General features: G+C 43.7%; 1 protein-coding gene across 1 annotated transcript in view; it reads right to left on the reverse strand.

Annotated features, from left to right (window-relative positions):
- The window catches only part of STAB2 (stabilin 2), a 216,585-nt gene that overhangs the window by 120,165 nt on the left and 76,713 nt on the right, over positions 1–19,707 (reverse strand). The window contains exons 18-24 of the mRNA XM_064285120.1: positions 19,217–19,369; positions 16,088–16,150; positions 8,188–8,274; positions 7,269–7,355; positions 5,459–5,570; positions 3,681–3,861; positions 1,203–1,296 (exon numbers count right to left, since the gene is read on the reverse strand). Coding sequence (XP_064141190.1) covers positions 1,203–1,296; positions 3,681–3,861; positions 5,459–5,570; positions 7,269–7,355; positions 8,188–8,274; positions 16,088–16,150; positions 19,217–19,369 — 777 coding nt within the window. The remainder of the gene's footprint in view (positions 1–1,202; positions 1,297–3,680; positions 3,862–5,458; positions 5,571–7,268; positions 7,356–8,187; positions 8,275–16,087; positions 16,151–19,216; positions 19,370–19,707) is intronic.

The raw sequence follows: 19,707 nt of genomic DNA on the forward strand, positions 1-19,707 counted from the left end.
TGTTCTTGATGTTTTGCAGGTATAAACGAGCATCCTGATGTGGAAGGTACTGTTACTATCTCTATTTTACAGATAAGGAAAGGAGGCTCAGAGAAGTTAAGTAACTTGCCCAAAGTTACGCAGCTACAAAGAGGCATGAACCAAGTCTATATAATGTCAGGGCCCAAGCTCCGATCCGCGATGCCACCTCTCAGGGACTCTCAGGACGATCAGACCTGGAGGAGAAGTTCAGGGTGAGAGGGAGAGAGGTGTAAGACAAGCTGTTGAGAAAAGGCTGTCTGAGGTAGGTGGGGCCAGCCCAAAGGGAGTCTGATGGGCTGGGGTAAGGTGTTTGAGTCTGGATTTTATCCTCAGAGCCAGGGAAGTTACTGCAGGGGTTTAAGCACTGGCAAAACATGATTTGATTCACTGCAAGCCACTCTGGCTGTTGTGTGGACAATGTACTGTGGGTAGGCAAGAGAGGAAGCAGGGAGACTAATTATTAAACTATAGGTAAAGAATGAAGGTGGTGCAAATGGTTAAGTGCTAGACTACTAACCAAAAGGTTGGCAGTTCAAACCCACCCAGGATGCCTCAGAAGTAAAGCCTGGTGGTTGGCTCCCGAAAGGTCACAGCCTTGAAAATTCTATAGGGTGCAGTCCTACTCTGCACAGTTGGGTTGCCATGAGTTGGAATTGACTCGATGGCAACAAACAACAAGAACAGGGCCAAGGACGTGGTGGTAAGATGTTCGGAAAGTGTTAGCGAAGGTAACGGTGGGTTCTGACTACATCCCCTGACAGAACTTAGGGCAAGTCACTTAACCTTCCTGAACCAAAGTTTCATAATCGGTAAATGGGGATAACAATATCTACTTCATTGGGTTGGTGGGAAGAGCAAATGAGGTCATGTACATCAAGCCCCTTGGAAGCTGTAAAGTTTCAATCAGCAGTTCATTACTGTTGATCTCATCTGATTTTCACACTGTGTTTTTAAGATGCCAAAGCCCCCTGCACATCTGGAGCTGGGGCGCCCTCTGTAGGTATCAGCAAGAAGAGGCTCACGGAAGGGGCTGGGCAGCCGTCTTTAAAATAAGTTCTCCACAAGCTTCAAACACAAGTGCTTCAAGCCTATGAAAAGGGATCACACACAGCCCTTTTGGAATGCCTTCCCTCGGGATGTCCTCACAAACCAGGAATTTGGAAATAAACACCAACACTCACATTGCGGCTGCAGCCCCCTGGGGTTAATCCCGCGCAGGGATCCATCTTTGAACAGAGGGTTCCATCCCCTTCGTATCCTGCTTTGCAAATGCAGCTGCGAAGAGGAGGGCACAAAATCAACCACAGAACTATAAGCACCAATTGCCCCTAAAAGGGCCAGGCACACGGGCGAACTGGTTGAGGGCCAGGTGGCTCGATAGTGTACGAAGATTGGTGCACGTCTGGGATCTGGAGTTGGACACACCTGGATGTGAATTCAGGTCCTGCCTTTTAGCAGTCCTAGCAGTGTGTGAGCCCTTTAACCTCTGGGAGACTTTGTTTCCTCATCTGGAAGATGGGTCTAATAATTCTACCCTGCTCATAAAGCTAAGGGGAAGATTAAATGAGCTAATGCATGCGGAGCACTTAGCAGGGCCGTGGCTCATTGTGAAATTCAATACATGGCAGCTTTTCTGCTCTTAGTGGGCTGAAGACTGCCTCTTTGTAACTCTCCTCCCCGATGCTAATTATTACCTGTGGCTCAGCACACCACAGCTCTAGGCACTCTTCTGTGAGACGGCTCTTAAAATACATGAAAATGGGGGTCAAGTGAGAGCCCTCCCCTGCCCCATTGCTGGTCCTTCAGAGTTTTTTCCAGACAGGACACTCTCGGGTTCCTCATTCTGAGAGCTGGCATGGTTTCCTGACCTGCTACCTTCTCAGACACACTCCTCTCAGGATGTTACCACTATTTTAAGGGCAGGGCCATTCATTTGTTTGTTCAACAAACATTTATCAAGTGCCCTGTGGTAAGTGCTGGGGGCACCTATCATACTCTCACATAACTGCAAATTCAGTCATATGTACTTCACAAAAATTAAAACAAGATTATTTTTCGTCTATGAAGACTTCCATAAGAATCAAATATTAAACCTGTTGTCCAGATGAAGACACAGGGTGATCTATCCCAACACCGACTTATCTAAAGCTATGTAGTTTATATAGACCCACATCCACAGTCCGTTGTGGGTGATTTAAAAGTTTTTAGGGGTGATTTTGAGTATATCTGATTTTTGCCTTATGCACTGACATAGACCCTAATTGCTTTGGAAGATGTATTTCCATTGTACAATTTTGGGGAAAAAAGACATAGTCTCTGGCTTCATGCGACACAGTCTAGTGGGGGAGAAAAAAAAAAAAAAAGAGACAGACCATAAATAAGCAAAAACAAAGAAAGAAACAAACAAAATAAAACTCATTGCCCGTTGAGTCGATTCCGACTCATAGTGTCCTTATAGAACAGGGCAGAATTGCCCCACAGGGTTTCCAAGTAGCGGCTGGTGGTTAGCAGCCAAGCCCTTTAACTACTATGCTACCAGGGCTCCAAGTAAGCAATTGACTATACAATTACAAATTAAGAAAAGTGTAAAAATAGAGCCCACAAATTCTAGACATTCTGTGCATTACCCAGGATATTTGGAATGGTTACTCCTTTCAAAGGAGCCCTGGTGGCACAGTGGTTAAAGTGTCCTGTTGCTAGCCAAAATGTTGTTTGTTAGAACCCACCAGCAACTCTGAAGGAGAAAGATGTGGCAGTCTGCTTCAATAAAGATTACAGCCTTGGAAACCCCGTGGGGCAGTTCTCTCTACTTTGCCCTATAGGGTCTCTGTGAGTTGGAATTGACTCAACGGCAATGGGTTTGGTTTTGGGGACTGCCTTCGAGCCAGATATTCCTGGAGAGGAACATTTTATCTGATACTTTTCCCTCCAGAGCTACTGCATATATTTGACAGCATTAAGGAAACAAATGGTGGTCCATTGACTTTAGACCCAATATCCTGCAAGATACATTTAACAGGCAAGCTGTCATTGGAAAGGTTTTTAGGTAGTAAAAACAGTTTATGCTCAGCTACGAACCGAAAGGTTGGTGGTTCAAATCCACCCAGAGTGCTTTGGAAAAAAGGCCTGGCAATCTACTACCATAAGATTACAGCCATTGAAAAACCTGTGGAGCCCAGTTCTCTGAAGCATGTGGGGTCATCATGAACTGGAATGGATTCAACTGCACCTGGTGTTTGTAATTGGAAAGTTAGTCACCAAATCTTCATTTTGTTCCTATGAATGATGATAATAATTATAGTTTTCATGACTGAACACCTATTATGTGCTCTCTGGTGCTGGGTGCTTTTGTATGCAATTTTTCTGATCTCCACAATTGCCCTGCAAGGGAGGTGACATCATTGATATTGAACGTAGGAGGAAAGTGAGACTCAGAGAGGTTAAGCAACTTGTCCAAGGTCACACAGTTGCTAAGTTTCAAAACAAGGAATGCTACAATTTGAACCCAGTTTAGGTTCTTGCCTACAAAGTCATACCATCAACTGGAGAGAACAGAGCTGAGTTTACAAAGAGTTGGGATATGGTTTGAGTCTTTATACAGGTAAAAAGAACACCGCAGGTAGCATAGTGGCTGTGGGCTGTTAAGGGCAGTGCCCTACCTGGCTGTCCCATTGCTGTATTCGCAGGTTGCATGGATGTGACAGAACTGCACATAGGGCCCACAGGAGGAGGTCTGCTTGTTGCAGAACTTCCCAGCGGAGCCGTCTCTGCAAGTGCCAGCGAGGCAGGCCCCGTCGCTGTCTATCCTGTTGTCACATGTTCCATACGCGCACAGACATTCTGGCAGAGAAGGAGGAGGGACATATAGAGGCACAACGTCATGGAGGACAGGGATCACCTCCCTTACCCCTTCCTTAGGGACTCAAGTGTTTCTCTGTATGCTTGGGAGGGCCCTTGGCGAGCTTCCTTGTCCCACCAAGATGGGAAGAACTTGTCTCAAAGCTACTTGGATGCATGTGTGTGTATGTGTGTGTGTGTGGGGGGGGGGGTGATGGTGGGCTGTGATGGTATGAAAGAGGCCAAAGAACTCGACTCTCAACTACTTTATGGTTAGAGAGTTCATCTAGAAATTTCTCAGCTTTTCATGAGGACATTCTGGAATGAATAGAAACTATTTCTCTATGCTGGAACTACCCCTCAAGTACTTGTCCTCTCTCTGGTACAGCCAACCAATGATAACTAATGGGCACTGACTTTGTTGTAGGCACCGGGCCAGCATTTAACATGTGCCATTGTTATTAACAGTCATCAACCCCAGGAGGGAGGGACTTTTGTAATCTTCATCTTCTAGATAAGAAAACTGAGATCCAGAGAGGTGAGGCAACTTGTCCAACTTACTGCTAAATTCCAGAGCAGGTACTCGAACCCAGGCCTTAAAGTGCATTTAGTGGTGGTTGTTGTTAGGTGCTGTCGAGTCAGCTCTGACTCACAGCGGCCCTGTGTACAACAGAATGAAACACTGCCCGGTCCCGTACCATCCTCACAATCGCTATGGTTGAGCCCATTGTTGCAGCCACTATGTCAATACATATTTTTAAGGTTTTCCTCTTTTTCACTGACCCTCTACTTTACCAAGCATGATGTTCTTTTCCAGGGACTGGGCCCTCCTGATAACACGTTCAAAGTAAGTGAGACAAAGTCTTGCCATCCTCGCTTCTAAGGAGTATTCTTGTACTTCTTCCAAGAACAGGTTTGTTAGTTTTTCTGGCAGCCCATGGTATATTCAATGTTCTTCGACAACACCATAATTCAAACGCACCAATTCGGTCTTCTTCATTATCCAGCTTTCTCATGCATATGAGGTGATTGAAAACACCATGGCTTGGGTCAGGCACACCTTAGTCCTCAAAGTGACATATTTCCTTTTTAACACTTTAAAGAGGTCTTTTGGGACAGACTTGCCCAATGGGATACGTTGTTTGATTTCTTGACTGCTGCTTTCATGGGCATTGATTGTGGATCCAAGTAAAATGAAATCCTTGACAACTTCAATCTTTTCTCCATTTATCATGATGCTGCTTATTGGTCCAGTAGCGACTAAACGTAAATACTGTAGATCATTATACAACTGGCACTTTTACATCCCTGATATCATTTTGGAGTCTCTGGGTGACCCAAATGGTTACGCACTGTATTAAGGTTGGCAGTTCGAGTCCACCCAGAGGGACCATGGAACAATTTGTGTAGAAACTGTTGAATGGGAACCTAATCTTCTGGGTAAACTTTTACCAAAAACACAATTAGATATTATCAAAAAGAAAAGAAATGCACCATGGTAATGGTGTGTATCAAGCAAAGGTGTCAAAGGACACCAGGCCCATGCCATCAGCAGAGCAACAGGGATCACGGCTTAGGAGAAGAAGGAAGTGCCACTTACTTTTGTCACATCGAGGTCCGTATTTATTGGGATCAGAGCAGAACTGACACTGAGAGCCTTGGAAGCCATCCTCACAAATGCACGTTCCATTGCCACCGAGGCCATCTGCACACTGGGAAGAAAGCAGGCCCATGGGCCATTAGGACAACACACACAGGCATAGGAGTTGCCATATGCTTTGGTTTCATGACCTAACTTCTTTGAACTCAGGGTCAATCGCACTTGAAATGACTCTTTGGGACTCCTTGTAGCAAGTGGAGTCATGGTGGCATTAGGTCCCTTTGGGTGATACAAACATTTAACATGTTCGGCTGGTAACCCAAAGGTTGGAGGTTCAAGTCCACCCAGAAGCACCTCAGAAGAAAAGCCTGCTGATCTACTTCCGAAAAATCAGCCACCGAAAACCCTGTGGAACACAGTTCTACTCTGAAACACATCGGGTTGCCATGAATCAGAATCAACTCAACAGCAACTGGTTTTAGGTGTGAAAACAGTGACGAGTTTGGGGATCCTAAGGCAGGACTTGGAACTTTATGGGAAATCACTAGGGAATATCCAAGGAGGGTTGTAATGGTGAACCAAGAACCTCTAAACAGAGTTTCAGGGGTGTCGGTGCTCAGCCATGGGCCTTCAGGATTGCCTAGACTTTCCCTCCAGATTCTCACTTGCTCAGCTCTGTGACTTCAAACTACAGTGTTTTCTCCCTTCAGTGGTGAAAATTTGGGGCTCCCACTCCCCAGCCCCAGCAAGGTTAGATTTGTATTGACTGACATGCAGTGGAGTTGGGCTTGGCTGCCTTCCCGACCACCGGCCACAGTCATCTGCACCAGCTTCACCTCCTTCTCCTCACCTGCGTGGTGTCCCTGCTTGAGGTTGCCCCAGTTCTTCCTTCCCCTTGAAAGAGCCACATTTTAGTTGTGAATTTCTTAAGTGTGCAGATCTGTCATTTCCCCATAGGAATCACAGCTACTTTTACTTTTGTTCATCTAGCTCTGGCTTGTAAGCTCAATGAGTTCATTTTTGGCCTTTATATTTCATTAGGTTTTACAGATGGGTGAAAAAAGAAAAACAATCACTGGGCAGAGCTACTTTTTTTTTTTTTAAATAACATAAAACCTTAGTTCTGGAAGGAATCTTAGAGACCTCCCATGGGAGCAAAGTGAGGTGGAGAAAGCCTTGCTGCGTTGCCTGTGGTCATGGCAATAAGAGAGCAGAGACTAGAAGCAACATCACTAGACTCTTGTCTCTTCACGCCCTTGGGGCAAGATTCCTTCTATTGTAGACATCTTCTGTTCTTTTAAGAAGCCCTGGTGGCGCAGTGGTTAAAGTGCTTACAAAAGGTCAGTGGTTTGAACCCACCAGCCACTCCACAGAAGAAAGATGTGGCAGTCTGCTTCCATAAAAATTTACAGCTTTGGAAACCCTATGGGGCAGTTCTACTCTGTCCTACAGGGTTGCTATGAGTAAGAATCGAATCGATAGCAATGGGTTGGTTTGGTCTGTTCTGTTAGTAACTGCTCTGTGTCTTTTTGAGGCCTAGGGTGGGAGGTTGGAGTGCACCCAGAGATGCCTTGAAAGAAAGGCCTGAAAGATCGCAGCTATTGAAAACCCCGTGGAGCACAGTTCTACTCATACACATATGGGGTCTCCATGAGTTGTAACTAGTTTTCTGTTTTACTGCTTGGGAATATAGACTGGCATTGTATCACCTTTTGGTTTAGTAGTTTTAAAAATTACTTTTCAACATGACTTAAGAAAAGTCAGCCTTCAGCGTTCATGAAAAGTGACCATCAGGGACCATCCTTGTCACCTGTCCGTTTCCTGAGCAAGGGTTCGAGAAACCTCCTGGACACTGATTGCAGTCGGGTCCGTAGAAGCCTTTGCAGCACTTGGGTATCTGAGAAACAAAAGGGTGTTGCCCTTTTAAACCCCAGCCGGAGCACCAGTTCCTCTATTTTAATGTTCATTATTATCATAAAGAGTTTTAGCCTCTCCTTAGGAGAATGTCTTTTTCTTTTGCAGTTGGTGGCATTGCTGGTGCCCTGCCAGCCATTCACACAAATCTAGTCAGTGTCTACCAGAGGTGCCAGCCCAGCTCTAACAGTGTGAACGAGACAGAGGAAGGCCCTGTACTCATGGAACCTACATTCAATGTGGGGAACAGACAATAACTAAAATAAACCAAAAGGAGATAATTTTAGAGGGTAGAAAGTTCTGGGAAAACAAAGTATCATAAAAAAGCGCTGCAGGTGGGGGCAGAGGTGGGGAGAGGAGTCTGGGGAGACCACTTTGGATTGGATGGTTCAGGAAGGCTTCATGGAGGAGGTGGGATTTAAATGGCACCTTGAACTGTGAATCAGCCCCAAGAAAATCTGGAAGAGCATCCCCAAGGGAAGGAACAGCAAATGAGCATTCTCTAAATTAGGAATGAAGCTCAGATTCAGGCAGAGAGGTGGGCAGAGGGTGGGCTACCTGGAAAAGCTTGAAGAGTGTGGGCTCCGTGTTAAGAGGGGTAGGGGACCTTGAGAGGTTGTGAGGTAGGGAAGGGGGTGGCCTGGCCACATATAGTGAATCTGCTCTTCGATTCCTCTGCAGGAAGACATTGCCAAAGCCACACAGCTAACCTGTGACAGTGCAGGCCCCTGGGGCCTAAGAGTGTGGCTCCTGGAGCAGCCCGGCCCTGTTGGCTTCTGACTGGTCCTTGTGGCCTGACCACCCACACTCCTCACCTTCACAGTGGCATTGCAGTATCTGGCACAGCCACTCTTCAGGCTCCTTGTTCTGCTGGAGTAGACACATTTGTGTGTGAACAGTGCCTGGAAGAAAGCCAAGGAGAAAGAGCATTTGGAGTTTGTACTTCAAGATCCTCTGGGCAAGGTTCCAGCTTCTACATACAATAGACTTTCCATTTTACCATGGATGTCAGGAAGGAGCTCTGACCAGGGCAGCACGCCTGTGTCCAGGTCAAAGCTTGTTCTGCCAGTGGCCTTTGAATAAGTTATTGCCCCTTTTTACACCTCTGCTTCCTTGTCTGTAGAATGCAGTATGGATTGCACAATACATGGCACATGTATCTTTATGCCTCCTCCCAGATGGTGGCAGACATCTCTAATCAATCAGAGCACACTTTCCTGTTCACCCCGAACGTGGCCTTGCCTCCCCATCCAATCAATTACCAACCCTCAGTTCCTCCTATATAAAAATTTTGGAGTCAGTAAAAAGTCTATCCCTGGTTTATAGAAGGAGTCTCTGGGTGATGCAAATGGTTAATGTACTTGGGTGCTAACTGAAAGGTTGGAGGTGCCTTGGAAGAAAGGCCTAGCCATCTCCTTCTGAAAAATCAGCCACTGAAACCTGGTGGAACACAGTTCTACTTGGGCACACATTGGGTTGCCATGAGTCGGAGCTGACTCAGTGGCAACTGGTTAATTTATGGAATGCTCAACCAAATAAAATAGCAATAATCTTGAGTTTTGCTCTTAGGAGCAAGGAAAAATTTAAATGCCTCCTTTCATCCTCTAACCCCTGATCCCTACTCCTAATTATTTATAACGCCCGTTTATACTGAGAACTTCCTATGGACTGGACACATTGCACGTGAGTTTATCAAGCTCTAAACCACTCCATGTGGATGTTTTTATCTCCCTTTTGAGGAAAGGAAACTAAGGCCCAGACAGGTTGAATCATTTTTCTAAGGAATACTGCTGTTTAAGTGGCAGGTCCAGAGAACGGACCTCTCCACCTACTAACTTTAGGACTGCAGGCAAGTCACTTCGTCTCTGTGGGGATCAGCTGCCTAATTTGCCAAATGGGACAATAATGCCAAAGTCAAGTTTTGTCATAAGAATTTAGTTCCTGGCTCAAACTACATGTTAAATAAATGTTTATGTCAAGCTTACCCCTTCTTCTTAGGCTTTTGCTCAAAGGGGGAGCAATGAGAACATCACAGGCTAGAAAACTCCCAAATCTTAGGTATAAAAAGGACTTCTGAAGTCACTGAGGAAAGAAGCTTGCTATTTTTTCAGACACTTTTGAAATGCTCCTATAATAAGCTAAAATTGGCCTCCTTCTAACTTCCACTAATTGGTGCTACTCGTATCATCTGGAGGTTCAAAAATATACCTCCCTTCCACCTTGAGAGCTCTTGACATACCTGAGGCCAGCTATCATCTGCCCTTGGATTGTGGTGGAGTGGGACACAGGCTGAGCTGTCAGAGACTGTTAGGAAGAAATCAATAAATTGTGGGGCTGTGAGTGCTTGAGGGAGACCTGGTGGTGCAGTGGTTAAAGCATTCAGCTGCTAACCAAAACGGGGTTGGTGGTTCCAACCCAGCAGCCTCTCCAAGGGAGAAAGATGTGGCAGTCTGCTTCCATTCAGATTTACAGCCTTGGGAACCCAGTAGGCAGTTCTACTTTGTCCTATAGGGTTGCTGTGAGTTGGAATCGACTGATGGCAGACGGTTCGGTTGGGATTGTGTTTGAGTGCTTAAGGGCAGGTCATCTGTTTTCCAAATACTCTAGAGGAACCCTCAAAAGAACCCTCCAGACCTAGCAATGTCTGTGCAACTGTTGACTTGTTGTTAGGTGCCGTAGAGACGATTCTGACTCATAGCAACCCTATGTACAACAGAAGGAAACACTTGCCCAATCCCGCGATATCCTCATAGTCGTTGTTATGTTTGAGCCCATTGTTGCAGCCTCTGTGTCAATCCATCTTGTTGAGGGTCTTCCTCTTTTGCACTGACCCTCTATGAAGCATGATGCCCCTCTCCAGGGATTGATCCCTTTTGACAATATGTCCAAAGTAAGTGAGATGTAGTCTTACCATCCTTGCTTCCAAGGAGCATTCTGGTTGCACTTCTTCGAAGACAGATTTGTTCATTCTTTTGGCAGCCCATTGTATATTCAATATTCTTTTCCAACACCACAGTTCATCAATTCATCTTTGGTCTTCCTTATTCATTGTCCAGCCTTCGCATGCATATGAGGTGATCGAAAACACCATGGCTTGAGTCAGGCATACCTTAGTCTTCAAGGTAATATCTTTGCTTTCCAACACTTTAAAGAGGTCCTTTGCAGCAGATTTGCCCAATGCAACGCATCTTTTGATTTCCTGACTGCTGGTTCCATGAGTGTCAATTGTGGATCCAAATAAATGAAATCCTTGACAACTTCAGTCTTTTCTCTGTTTATCATGATGTTGCTTATTGGTCCAATTGTGAGGATTTTTTTTTTATGTTGAGATGTAATCCATACTGAAGACTGCAGTCTTTGATCTTCATCAATAAGTGCTTCGAATTCTCTTCTCTTTCAGCAAGCAAGGTTGTATCATCTGCATGACACAGGTTGTTAATGAGTCTTCCTCCAATCCTGATGCGACATTCTTCTTCATATAGTTCAGCTTCTCAGATTATTTGCTCAGCATACTGATTGAATAAGTATGGTGAAAGGCTACAACCCTCACACACCTTTCCTGACTTTAAACCATGCAGTATTCCCTTGTTCTGTTTGAACAACTGCCTTTTGATATATGTACTGGTTCTGCATGAGCACAATTAAATATTTGGGAACTCCGATTCTTTGCAATGTTATTCATAATTTGTTATGATCCAGAAGGTCAAATGCCTTTGCATAGGTAAACATCCTTCTGGTACTCTCTGCTTTCAACCGGGATCCATTTGACATCAGCAATGATATCCCTGGTTACATGCCCTCTTCTGAATCCTGCTTGAATTCCTGCAGTTCCCTGTAGATATACTGCTTCAGCCGCTTTTGAATGATTTTCAGCAAAATTTTACTTGTGTGTAATATGAATGATACTGTTTGATAATTTCCACATTGGGTTGGATCACCTTTCTTAGGAATAGGCATAAATATGGACCTCTTCCAGTCGGTTGGCCAGGTCTTAGTCATCTAGTACTGCTTTAACAGAAATACCACAAGTGTATGTCTTTAACAAGGAGAAATCTATTTTTTCACGGTCTAGTAGGTTCAAAGTCCAAATTCAGGGTGTCAGCTCCAGGGGAAGGCTCTTTCTCTCTGTTGGCTCTGGAGGAAGGTTCTTGTCTTCAATCTTCCCCTGACTGAGGAGCTACTCAGGTGCAGGGACCCCGTGTCCAAAGGATGCACTCTGCTCCTCATGCTGCATTCTTGGTGGTATGAGGTCCCCAACTCTCTGCTTCCCTTTCCTTTTATCTCTTGAGAGATAGAAGGTGGTGCAAGACACACCCCAGGGAAACTCCCTTTACCTTGGATCAGGGAGGTGGCTTGAGTGAGGGTGGTGTTACAATCCCACCCTAATCCTCTCAGCATAAAAGTACAATCACAAAATGGAGGACAATCATACAGTACTGGGAATCATGGCCTAACCAAGTTGATACACACATTTTTTGGAGGACATAATTCAATCCTTGACAGCCAGGTAGCTGTCTTCCAAATTTCTTGGCATAGATGGGTAAGCACTTCTAGCACTGCAGCTGTTTGTTGAAACACTTCAGTTGGTTTTCTGTCAATTCCTGGAGCTTTGTTTTTTGCCAATGCCTTCAGTACCATCAGTTCCTGATCATATGCTACCTCCTGAAATGGTTGAACATCCACCAATTCTTTTTGGTATACTGACTCTGTGTATTCCTTCCATCTTCTTTTGATGCTTCCTGCATCATTTAATGTTTTCCCCTTAGAATCCTTCAATATTGCAACTAGAGGTTCAAATTTTTTTCTTTAGTTCTTTCAGCTTGAGAAATGCCAAGCGTGTTCTTCCCTTTTGACTTTCTATCTCCAGGTCTTTGCACAAGTCATTATAATACTTTACTTTGTCTTCTGGAACTGCCCTTTGAAATCTTCTGCTCCGCTCTTTGACTTCTTCATTTCTTCCTTTTGCTTTAGCTACTTGATGTTCAAGGGCAAGTTTCAGTCTCTTCTGACATCCATTTTGGTCTTTTCTTTCTTTCCTGTCTTTTTAATGACCTCTTGCTTTATTCATGTATGATGTCCTTGATGTCATTCTACAACTCGTCTGGTCTTTGGTCATTAGTGTGTGACACATCAAATCTGTTCTTGAGATGGTCTCTAAATAAATTCAGGTGGGATATACTCAAGGTCGTGTTTTGGTTCTCAAAGGCTTGTTCTGATTTTCTTCAGTTTCAGCTTGAACTTGCATATGAGCAATTGATGGTCTGTTCTGCAGTCAACTCTTAGCCTTGTTCTGACTGATGATATTGAGCTTTTCCAACGTCTCTTGCCACAGATGTAGTCAATTTGCTTTCTGTGTGTTCCATCTGGTGAGGTCTGCATGTATAGTCACTGTTCATGTTGGTGAAAAAAGATATTTGCAAGGAAAAAGTTGTTGGTCTTACAAAATTCTATCATTCAATCTCCAGCATCCTTTCTGTTACCAAGGCCATATTTTCCAACTACTGATCCTTGTTCTTTGTATCCAACTTTCCCATTCCAATCACCAGTAATTATCTATGCATCCTAATTGCATGTTTGATCAATTTCAGATTGCAGAAGTTGGTCATAATCTTCAATTTCTTCCTCTCTGGCCTTAGTGGTTGGTGCATAAAGCCATTGACTACTGACTTCATAAAAATGGAGATTTCACTTGTAGAGGGGAGTGCATTCTCACTCTCAATGGGAGGGAAGACAAGATAGAGAAAAGCTAAAGTGACTGAGTTAAGTGTTCCAACTAAACAATCTAGTGTTTTTAAATCAATAAGGTGTCAAGGTTGCTGGTCCATTGTGCATGCCTTTCCTAGGAGGAGAAGGATCCAGATGAACAACCCTATCGGCAGCCAATATATTTTTTTAAGTTTTGGAACTCTTACTATGGTTAAAAAAAATTTTTTTTTGTTTTAAAGCCATAGAATGTCTGAGCTGCTCTATCTAATGAGGCCAGAAATTTGAGATTTCCTTCTATTGTCATCCTAGAGACAGAGGGCCAAGTGTTCATGGATCAGATGGGGGAATCAACAGACTGGAAGAAACATCCCAGCCTTCTCCTTAGGTCTCAGGTTAATTTGCCAAGGTGTGGACCACGGGAGCCCAGGAGTGGCAATTTTGGGGTCTTGTTTTAGTTGTCTAGTGCTGCTGTAACAGATATACCACAAGTGGATGACTTTAACAAAGAGAAATTTATTCTCCCACAGCCTAGGAGGCTAGAAGTCCAAATTCAGGGTGCCAGCTCCAGAGGAAAGCTTTCCTTCTCTGTTGGTTCTGGGGGAAGGTCCTCATCATCAATCTTCCCCTGGTCTAGAAGTTTCTCAGTGCAGCAACTTCAGGTCTGAAGAACACATTCTGTTCCTGGCACTACTTTCTTGGTAGTAGGAGGTCCCCTTGTCTCTCTGTTCGGTTCTCTCTTTTATATCTCAAAAGAGATTGACTCAAAATACAACCTAATCTTGTAGATTGAGTCCTGCCTCATTAACATAACTACCTCTGATCCTGCCTCATTGACATCAGAGAGGTAGGATTTACAACACAGAGGAAAATGACATGACATGACAAAATGGTGGACGATCACACAATGGGAATCATGGCCTAGCCAAGTGGATACATATTTTGGGGGGACACAATTCAATCCGTAACAGGTCTTTTTTGGCTCCTATTCATTTTTTTTTTTTCATATGTCTGTGTGTCCTTTCAACTTTTTTTCTCTCTTTTTCCTTGGTGTTATGGATTGAATTGTGTCCCCCTCAAAAGATATGTTGAAGTCCTAACCCCTGTACCTATGAATGTGACTGTATTTGGGGAAATGGGTGTTCTTTGAAGATATCATCACGGAAGTCATACAGGAACAGTGTGTCTTAATCCTAGTCCCTTCTGAGTGATGTTCTAGATGAGGACAGACAGGGAAATAGACACACATGGGGAAGACGCCATGTGACGATACATCTCCAAGCCAAGGAATGCCAAGAGACTTCTAGGGCTATGGAAGCTTAAGGAGACAGGGCAGTATCTTCCCCTAGAGCCATCACAGAGAGAAAACACAGCCCTATTGACATCCTGATTCTAGACTGCTAGTCCCTAGGACTGTGAGAAAGGAAATTTCTGTTCTTTAAAGCCACCCACTTTGTGGTATTTTGTTACAGAAACCTTAGTAAACTAGGACACCTGGGCTGGGAGGTGATCTAAGATGGTGGTTAAATGCACAGGCTCTGAAGTCAGACTGCCTGTAGCCATGTCATGATTCTGCCCCATATCAGCTGTGTGACCTTGTTTGTGCAGGGTATTTTATGTTTCCTTGCCTTAGTTCCCCAATTACAAAATGGTTATGATGATAATAATTCCTGTCTCATAGAGTTGTTGCATAAAATGTTCAGAATGGTGGCTGGCACAGCAATCACTGCACGGTAGTGCTGGCCAAAGCCATGACCTCTTCCCTCTCCCTCCATATGCCCTGATCGACAGCACCTTGTGAAGGATGCTTGGGGATGATGGCTTCATTAAGCAAAACAACTCTTTGGACACCTGCTCCTTTTTGAACATTTTGCTTTATTAAATAATTCAGAATAGAATTGCATTAGATAACTCATCATGTTCCTTATTGATCCATTCTAGTGATGAATGAATCTTCCTGTTGAAAGAGTCTTTCTTATGATGAACTTATTGCCAGAAATTTCTCTCATCAATTTTACCTTAGAGCAGTTTGCTTTGCCACTGTTGGAGTACTCGGCATATGAATTATAGACTGTTGTGCCACTATGTGTTTTCCTTCTTAGATTAGAGCTTCTCAAGGTAAAAACAATAAAACAAAATATATCTTATTCATCTTTATGTTTCCAGAATCACATACTATGTGTACTATATAGTTAATCTTCAATAAACATATGATTCAATGAAACTTGAACAGTTTTTGATGGTCTTATTGCCATTTTCTGATCTTTCTTGCATTTCTCTCCAGAATAATGGCTGGGAAGAGCAATGCAAACATTAAATTTTATTTAGGAGGGAAAAGTAGAGAGGGAACTTTTCCTGAGTGGCTCCTTGATATATGTATCATGCTTGGGTTTTTATCTATGCTAATCCTATTATCACTATTATTTACAGATGAAGAAAATTAGAGTCAAAATGTTAAGCAAGTTGCCTATGGTCAGTGAGCAAGGGTTCAAACACAGGCCCGAGGGTTCTCTTTCTACCATCTCCTCAAATAGCAGACTAAGAGGTAATCTTATCTTACCCCAGTTGAAATTAGTATCTTGTATTTTTTATATAATTTATTTTATCATTTATCATTATTTACTTTTTTTTGTTGAGAATCTACACAGCAGAACATATACCAATTCAACAGTTTCTACATGTACAATTCAGTGCCATTGGTTACGTTCTTTGAGTTCTGCAACCATTCTCACCCTCCTTTTCTAACATTAACATAAACTCACTGCTCCTAAGGTTCCTTTCTAATCTTTTGACTTGCTGTTGTCACTTTGGCCCTATAAAAAAAAAAAAAAAAAATATAGACCTTAAAAGAGCATAATGCTCAAGGCAGACTTTTTTTTTTCATTATTTGGTTTTAAGAAGACTTCAGGAGATGAAATTAATATCTTTTAAAGAGAGAAGGTAGAAAGGATGAGAAACCACCCCAGTGGTGGTGCTTGGATGATCTGTAGTTTTTGAAGCTGTCACACTTACTGTGGGCTCAGAATTAGCTGGACAGATGCTCCAATACACCACAGAACAGCTCACACAGGTGCCCTGGAAGGAAAGACAGTAGATCAGTGTAGGTATCCCTGTAAGAGGGGCAGGGGGACTCCCTGTCATTGGCCAGATGCTACCCTCCCTGTGACAGGAGCTCCACTAAGGTAATTAACCTGTTACCATGGAGTTGATTCCGACTCCTGGTGACCCCATGTGTACAGAGTAGAACTGCTCCATAGGGTTTTCTTGGCTGTAATCTTTACAGAAGCACGTTGCCAGGTTGGTCTTTTGCAGCTCTGCTGGATGGGTTCAAACTGCCAACCTTTAGGTTAGTATTTGAATACAAACTGTACCACCCAGGGACCTCCCTAGGGCAACAGACTCAACCAAAACCATCCTAAGCCATGCAGAGCAAATAGATTTGACTTTAAGCCTAAAGAAATTAAGAGGGGGAAAAAAAAGCTCGCTTCTAAGACAACTATTGGGAAATCCTTTTCCTGGTCTTTTTTTCACTGCAGCTCAAAGTCATATCTTGATTGTGTCCTTTGGGGAGATGGACAATAAGCTTGAACAACCTGAATCAGAACAAGGTTGCAAAAAGGCAGGCCGTTCGGGCTGCTCTTGTTCCTCTACAAACTTCTTTCCCTGAATTTAAACGGAGCTGCTTAGGGGAGAGCTCTGAAGAACACATCTAATTATTGACTCCTAGTCCCTTTCTCTCTTTTTTTTTTTTTTTTTTAGTCCCTTTCTCTTATGCGGAGGCAATTTTTTCCCCTAATATTTTTATCTTTGGGGTAGGAGATATGACTGTTCCCATCTGGTCTGTTCTGATCCTCACCCTGGGTTATGCCAGGTGATTCATGTGTCAAATGCTTGCTTTCAAAACAAGTTACTGCCAGGGACTGGCTGGGAAAGTGACTTGTGTTTCTGCTTCTCTTGAAAAGGGGTGTTCAGTGGAGAAATAGTTTAAACAGAGAAGAAAATATTCTTTGATGGTTATGACAGCAGGGAGGGGAGGAGGGAGGGAGAGGGATTTTCACTAATTAGATAGTAGATAAGTATTATTTTAGGTAGAGGGAAAGACAACACACAATACAGGAGAGGTCAGCACAACTGGACTGAACCAAAAGCAAAGAAGTTTCCTGAATAAAATGAACGCTTTGAAGGCAAATGTAACAGGGGCAGGGGTTTGGGGACTATGGTTTCAGGTGACATCTAAGTCCATTGGCATAATAAAATCTATTAAGAAAACATTCTGCATCCCACGTTGAAGAGTGGCTTCTGGGGTCTTAAACACTAGCAAGCAGCCGTCTAAGATGCATCAATTGGTCTCAACCCACCTGGATCAAAGGAGAATGAAGAACACCAAGGACACAAGGTAATTATGAGCCTAAGAGACAGAAAGGGCCACATAAACCAGAGACTCCAAAAGCCTGAGCCCAGAAGAACTAGATGGTGTCCAGCTGTAACTGATGACTGCCCTGACAGGGAACACAACAGAGAACCCCTGAGGGAGCAGGAGAGCAGTGGGATGCAGACCCCAAATTCTCATAAAAGAACCAGACTTAATGGTCTGACTGAGATTAGAAGGACCCTGGAAGTCATGGTCCCCAGACCTTCTGTTAGCCAAAGACAGGAGCCATTCCCATAGCCAACTCTTCAGGAAGAGATTGGACTGGACTATGGGATAGAAAATGATACTGGTGAAGAATGAGCTTCTTGGATCAAGTAGACACATAGGACTATGTTGGCATCTCCTGTCTGGAGGGGAGATGAGAGGGCAGAGGGGGCCAGAAACTGACCGAATGCACTTGAAAATGGAGAGTAGAGGGAAGGAGCATGCTGTCTCATTAGGGGGAGAGCAATAGGAGTATATAGCAAGGTATATATAAATTTTTGTATGAGAGACTGACTTGATTTGTAAACGAAACTTTCACTTAAAGCACAATAAACATTAATTTTTTTTAAAAAGGGGGTGTTCAGGATTGAATCACACGCCCCAGATGGTATCTGACAGGCATGAAGAACTAGTACCATCCGCAACGGGCTAAAATATATCAGCGTCATTACATACATTACATCAAAATACATCAGAATCATTATATTAAGAAATCTAGAATCAAAGAAACTAGCCACAGTCCTATACCAGGTGCTTAACCAGCTATTTCTAGTCTTTATGACAAGAAGAGGGATCTACAAAAAATAAAATCTGTAAAATGGGGCCATTATTTCTTGTTCAGATATCTCTGTGTGGTACAGCCTAAAGGTTGATGGTTTAACGCACTCAGTGGCTTCACAGAAGAATGGCCTGGCAATCTGCTTCTGTAAAGATTACAGCCAAGAGAACCCTATGGAGCACATTTCTACTCTAACACACAAGCTCACCATAAGTCAGAATCAACGGCAATGGTTTTGTTTTTTTTATTCCTTGTTCAATGTCCTTGTTCTAAGGATACTGTGAGAACAATCAAGATACTGTTGAAGTGTCCTGAAAAGAAAGACCCAGACCTATTATTGCTACAACTTTAAGGTTATGGCTTCCACGGGAACCAAAAGATGGCAAGTACAGCAGGGCTGAAATTTGAGGTGCACTGATTAAAACTGGCTGAGCCACAAAGTTGCTATGGAAACAGGAAAGGCCATTAGAGAGTGCACAAGCTCACAGGAAAACAGAAAATTCGGTATTTGAAAACAACTATGGAAAGATGGTTGATCAGCTGACCAGATCATCTGCTTGAGAGAAACTCTATTGAAAGTCCCTTTTAGAGACAATAAAAGCTATGGGCCTGCAGCAGTTAGTCCCAGGTGACAGGGACAGGGAAAGGAAGAGGTAGGAGACTGATCCTAAGTCCCGTGGGGGAAGATAACCTCCATCTGATCCTGGAGCCCTGGGCAGCATCTAATACTGTGGAAATTCTCCAAGGAACCCTGGTTCACAGTTTGTGAGGTATGATCTCAGGCCCACCTATCTCTTCATAAAAACAGAAACTCCTAAGAACAAGGCCCCTGTGGCTAAAGCGCTCCCTGTCAGCCTCTTCAGAGTTGTGAGGAGTGGAGCGTTGGTTGTCTGCTCTGAGGGGCTGGCTGCTTAACTGCTTTTGTTTATTTTCCTAGTTGTCTTACCAGTTTCATTTCTCTCTTAGTTTCATCACATCGGTGAGGCAGGATTGGGATGATGGAGGGAGGAATGAGAACTCCATTCAGGGTGTAAATTCGGCCATTTTTGGCAGCAACCTCAATTTCTTCCATTGCCACACCATTTGCAAGAATCTGTCCCTGGAAAGAAGCAGTGACATGTTTTGTACTGTACTGCGGGAGCACCAGGCAGGTCTGAATGGTGGTGACTGCACTAAATTACTCACTTAATTGGGTGGGGGCTGCTGTTAGGTGGGCTTGATTGACAGGGAAGTATGACTGTTTAGTGAGCTCTTGACTGACACCAGGTGTTATGGGCTGATTTATGTCCCCTAAAAGGTATGTTCAAATCCTAACTCCCAGTACATGTGAGTAAGAATTTGGAAGTAGGGTCTTTGCAGATGTAATTAGTTAAGTTGACGTGAGGTCATACTGGAGTAGGGTGGGCTCTAATCCAATATGACTGGTGTCCTCATAAA

Source organism: Loxodonta africana, chromosome 4 (assembly GCF_030014295.1).
Source record: "Loxodonta africana isolate mLoxAfr1 chromosome 4, mLoxAfr1.hap2, whole genome shotgun sequence".
Taxonomy (NCBI): Eukaryota; Metazoa; Chordata; class Mammalia; order Proboscidea; family Elephantidae; genus Loxodonta; species Loxodonta africana.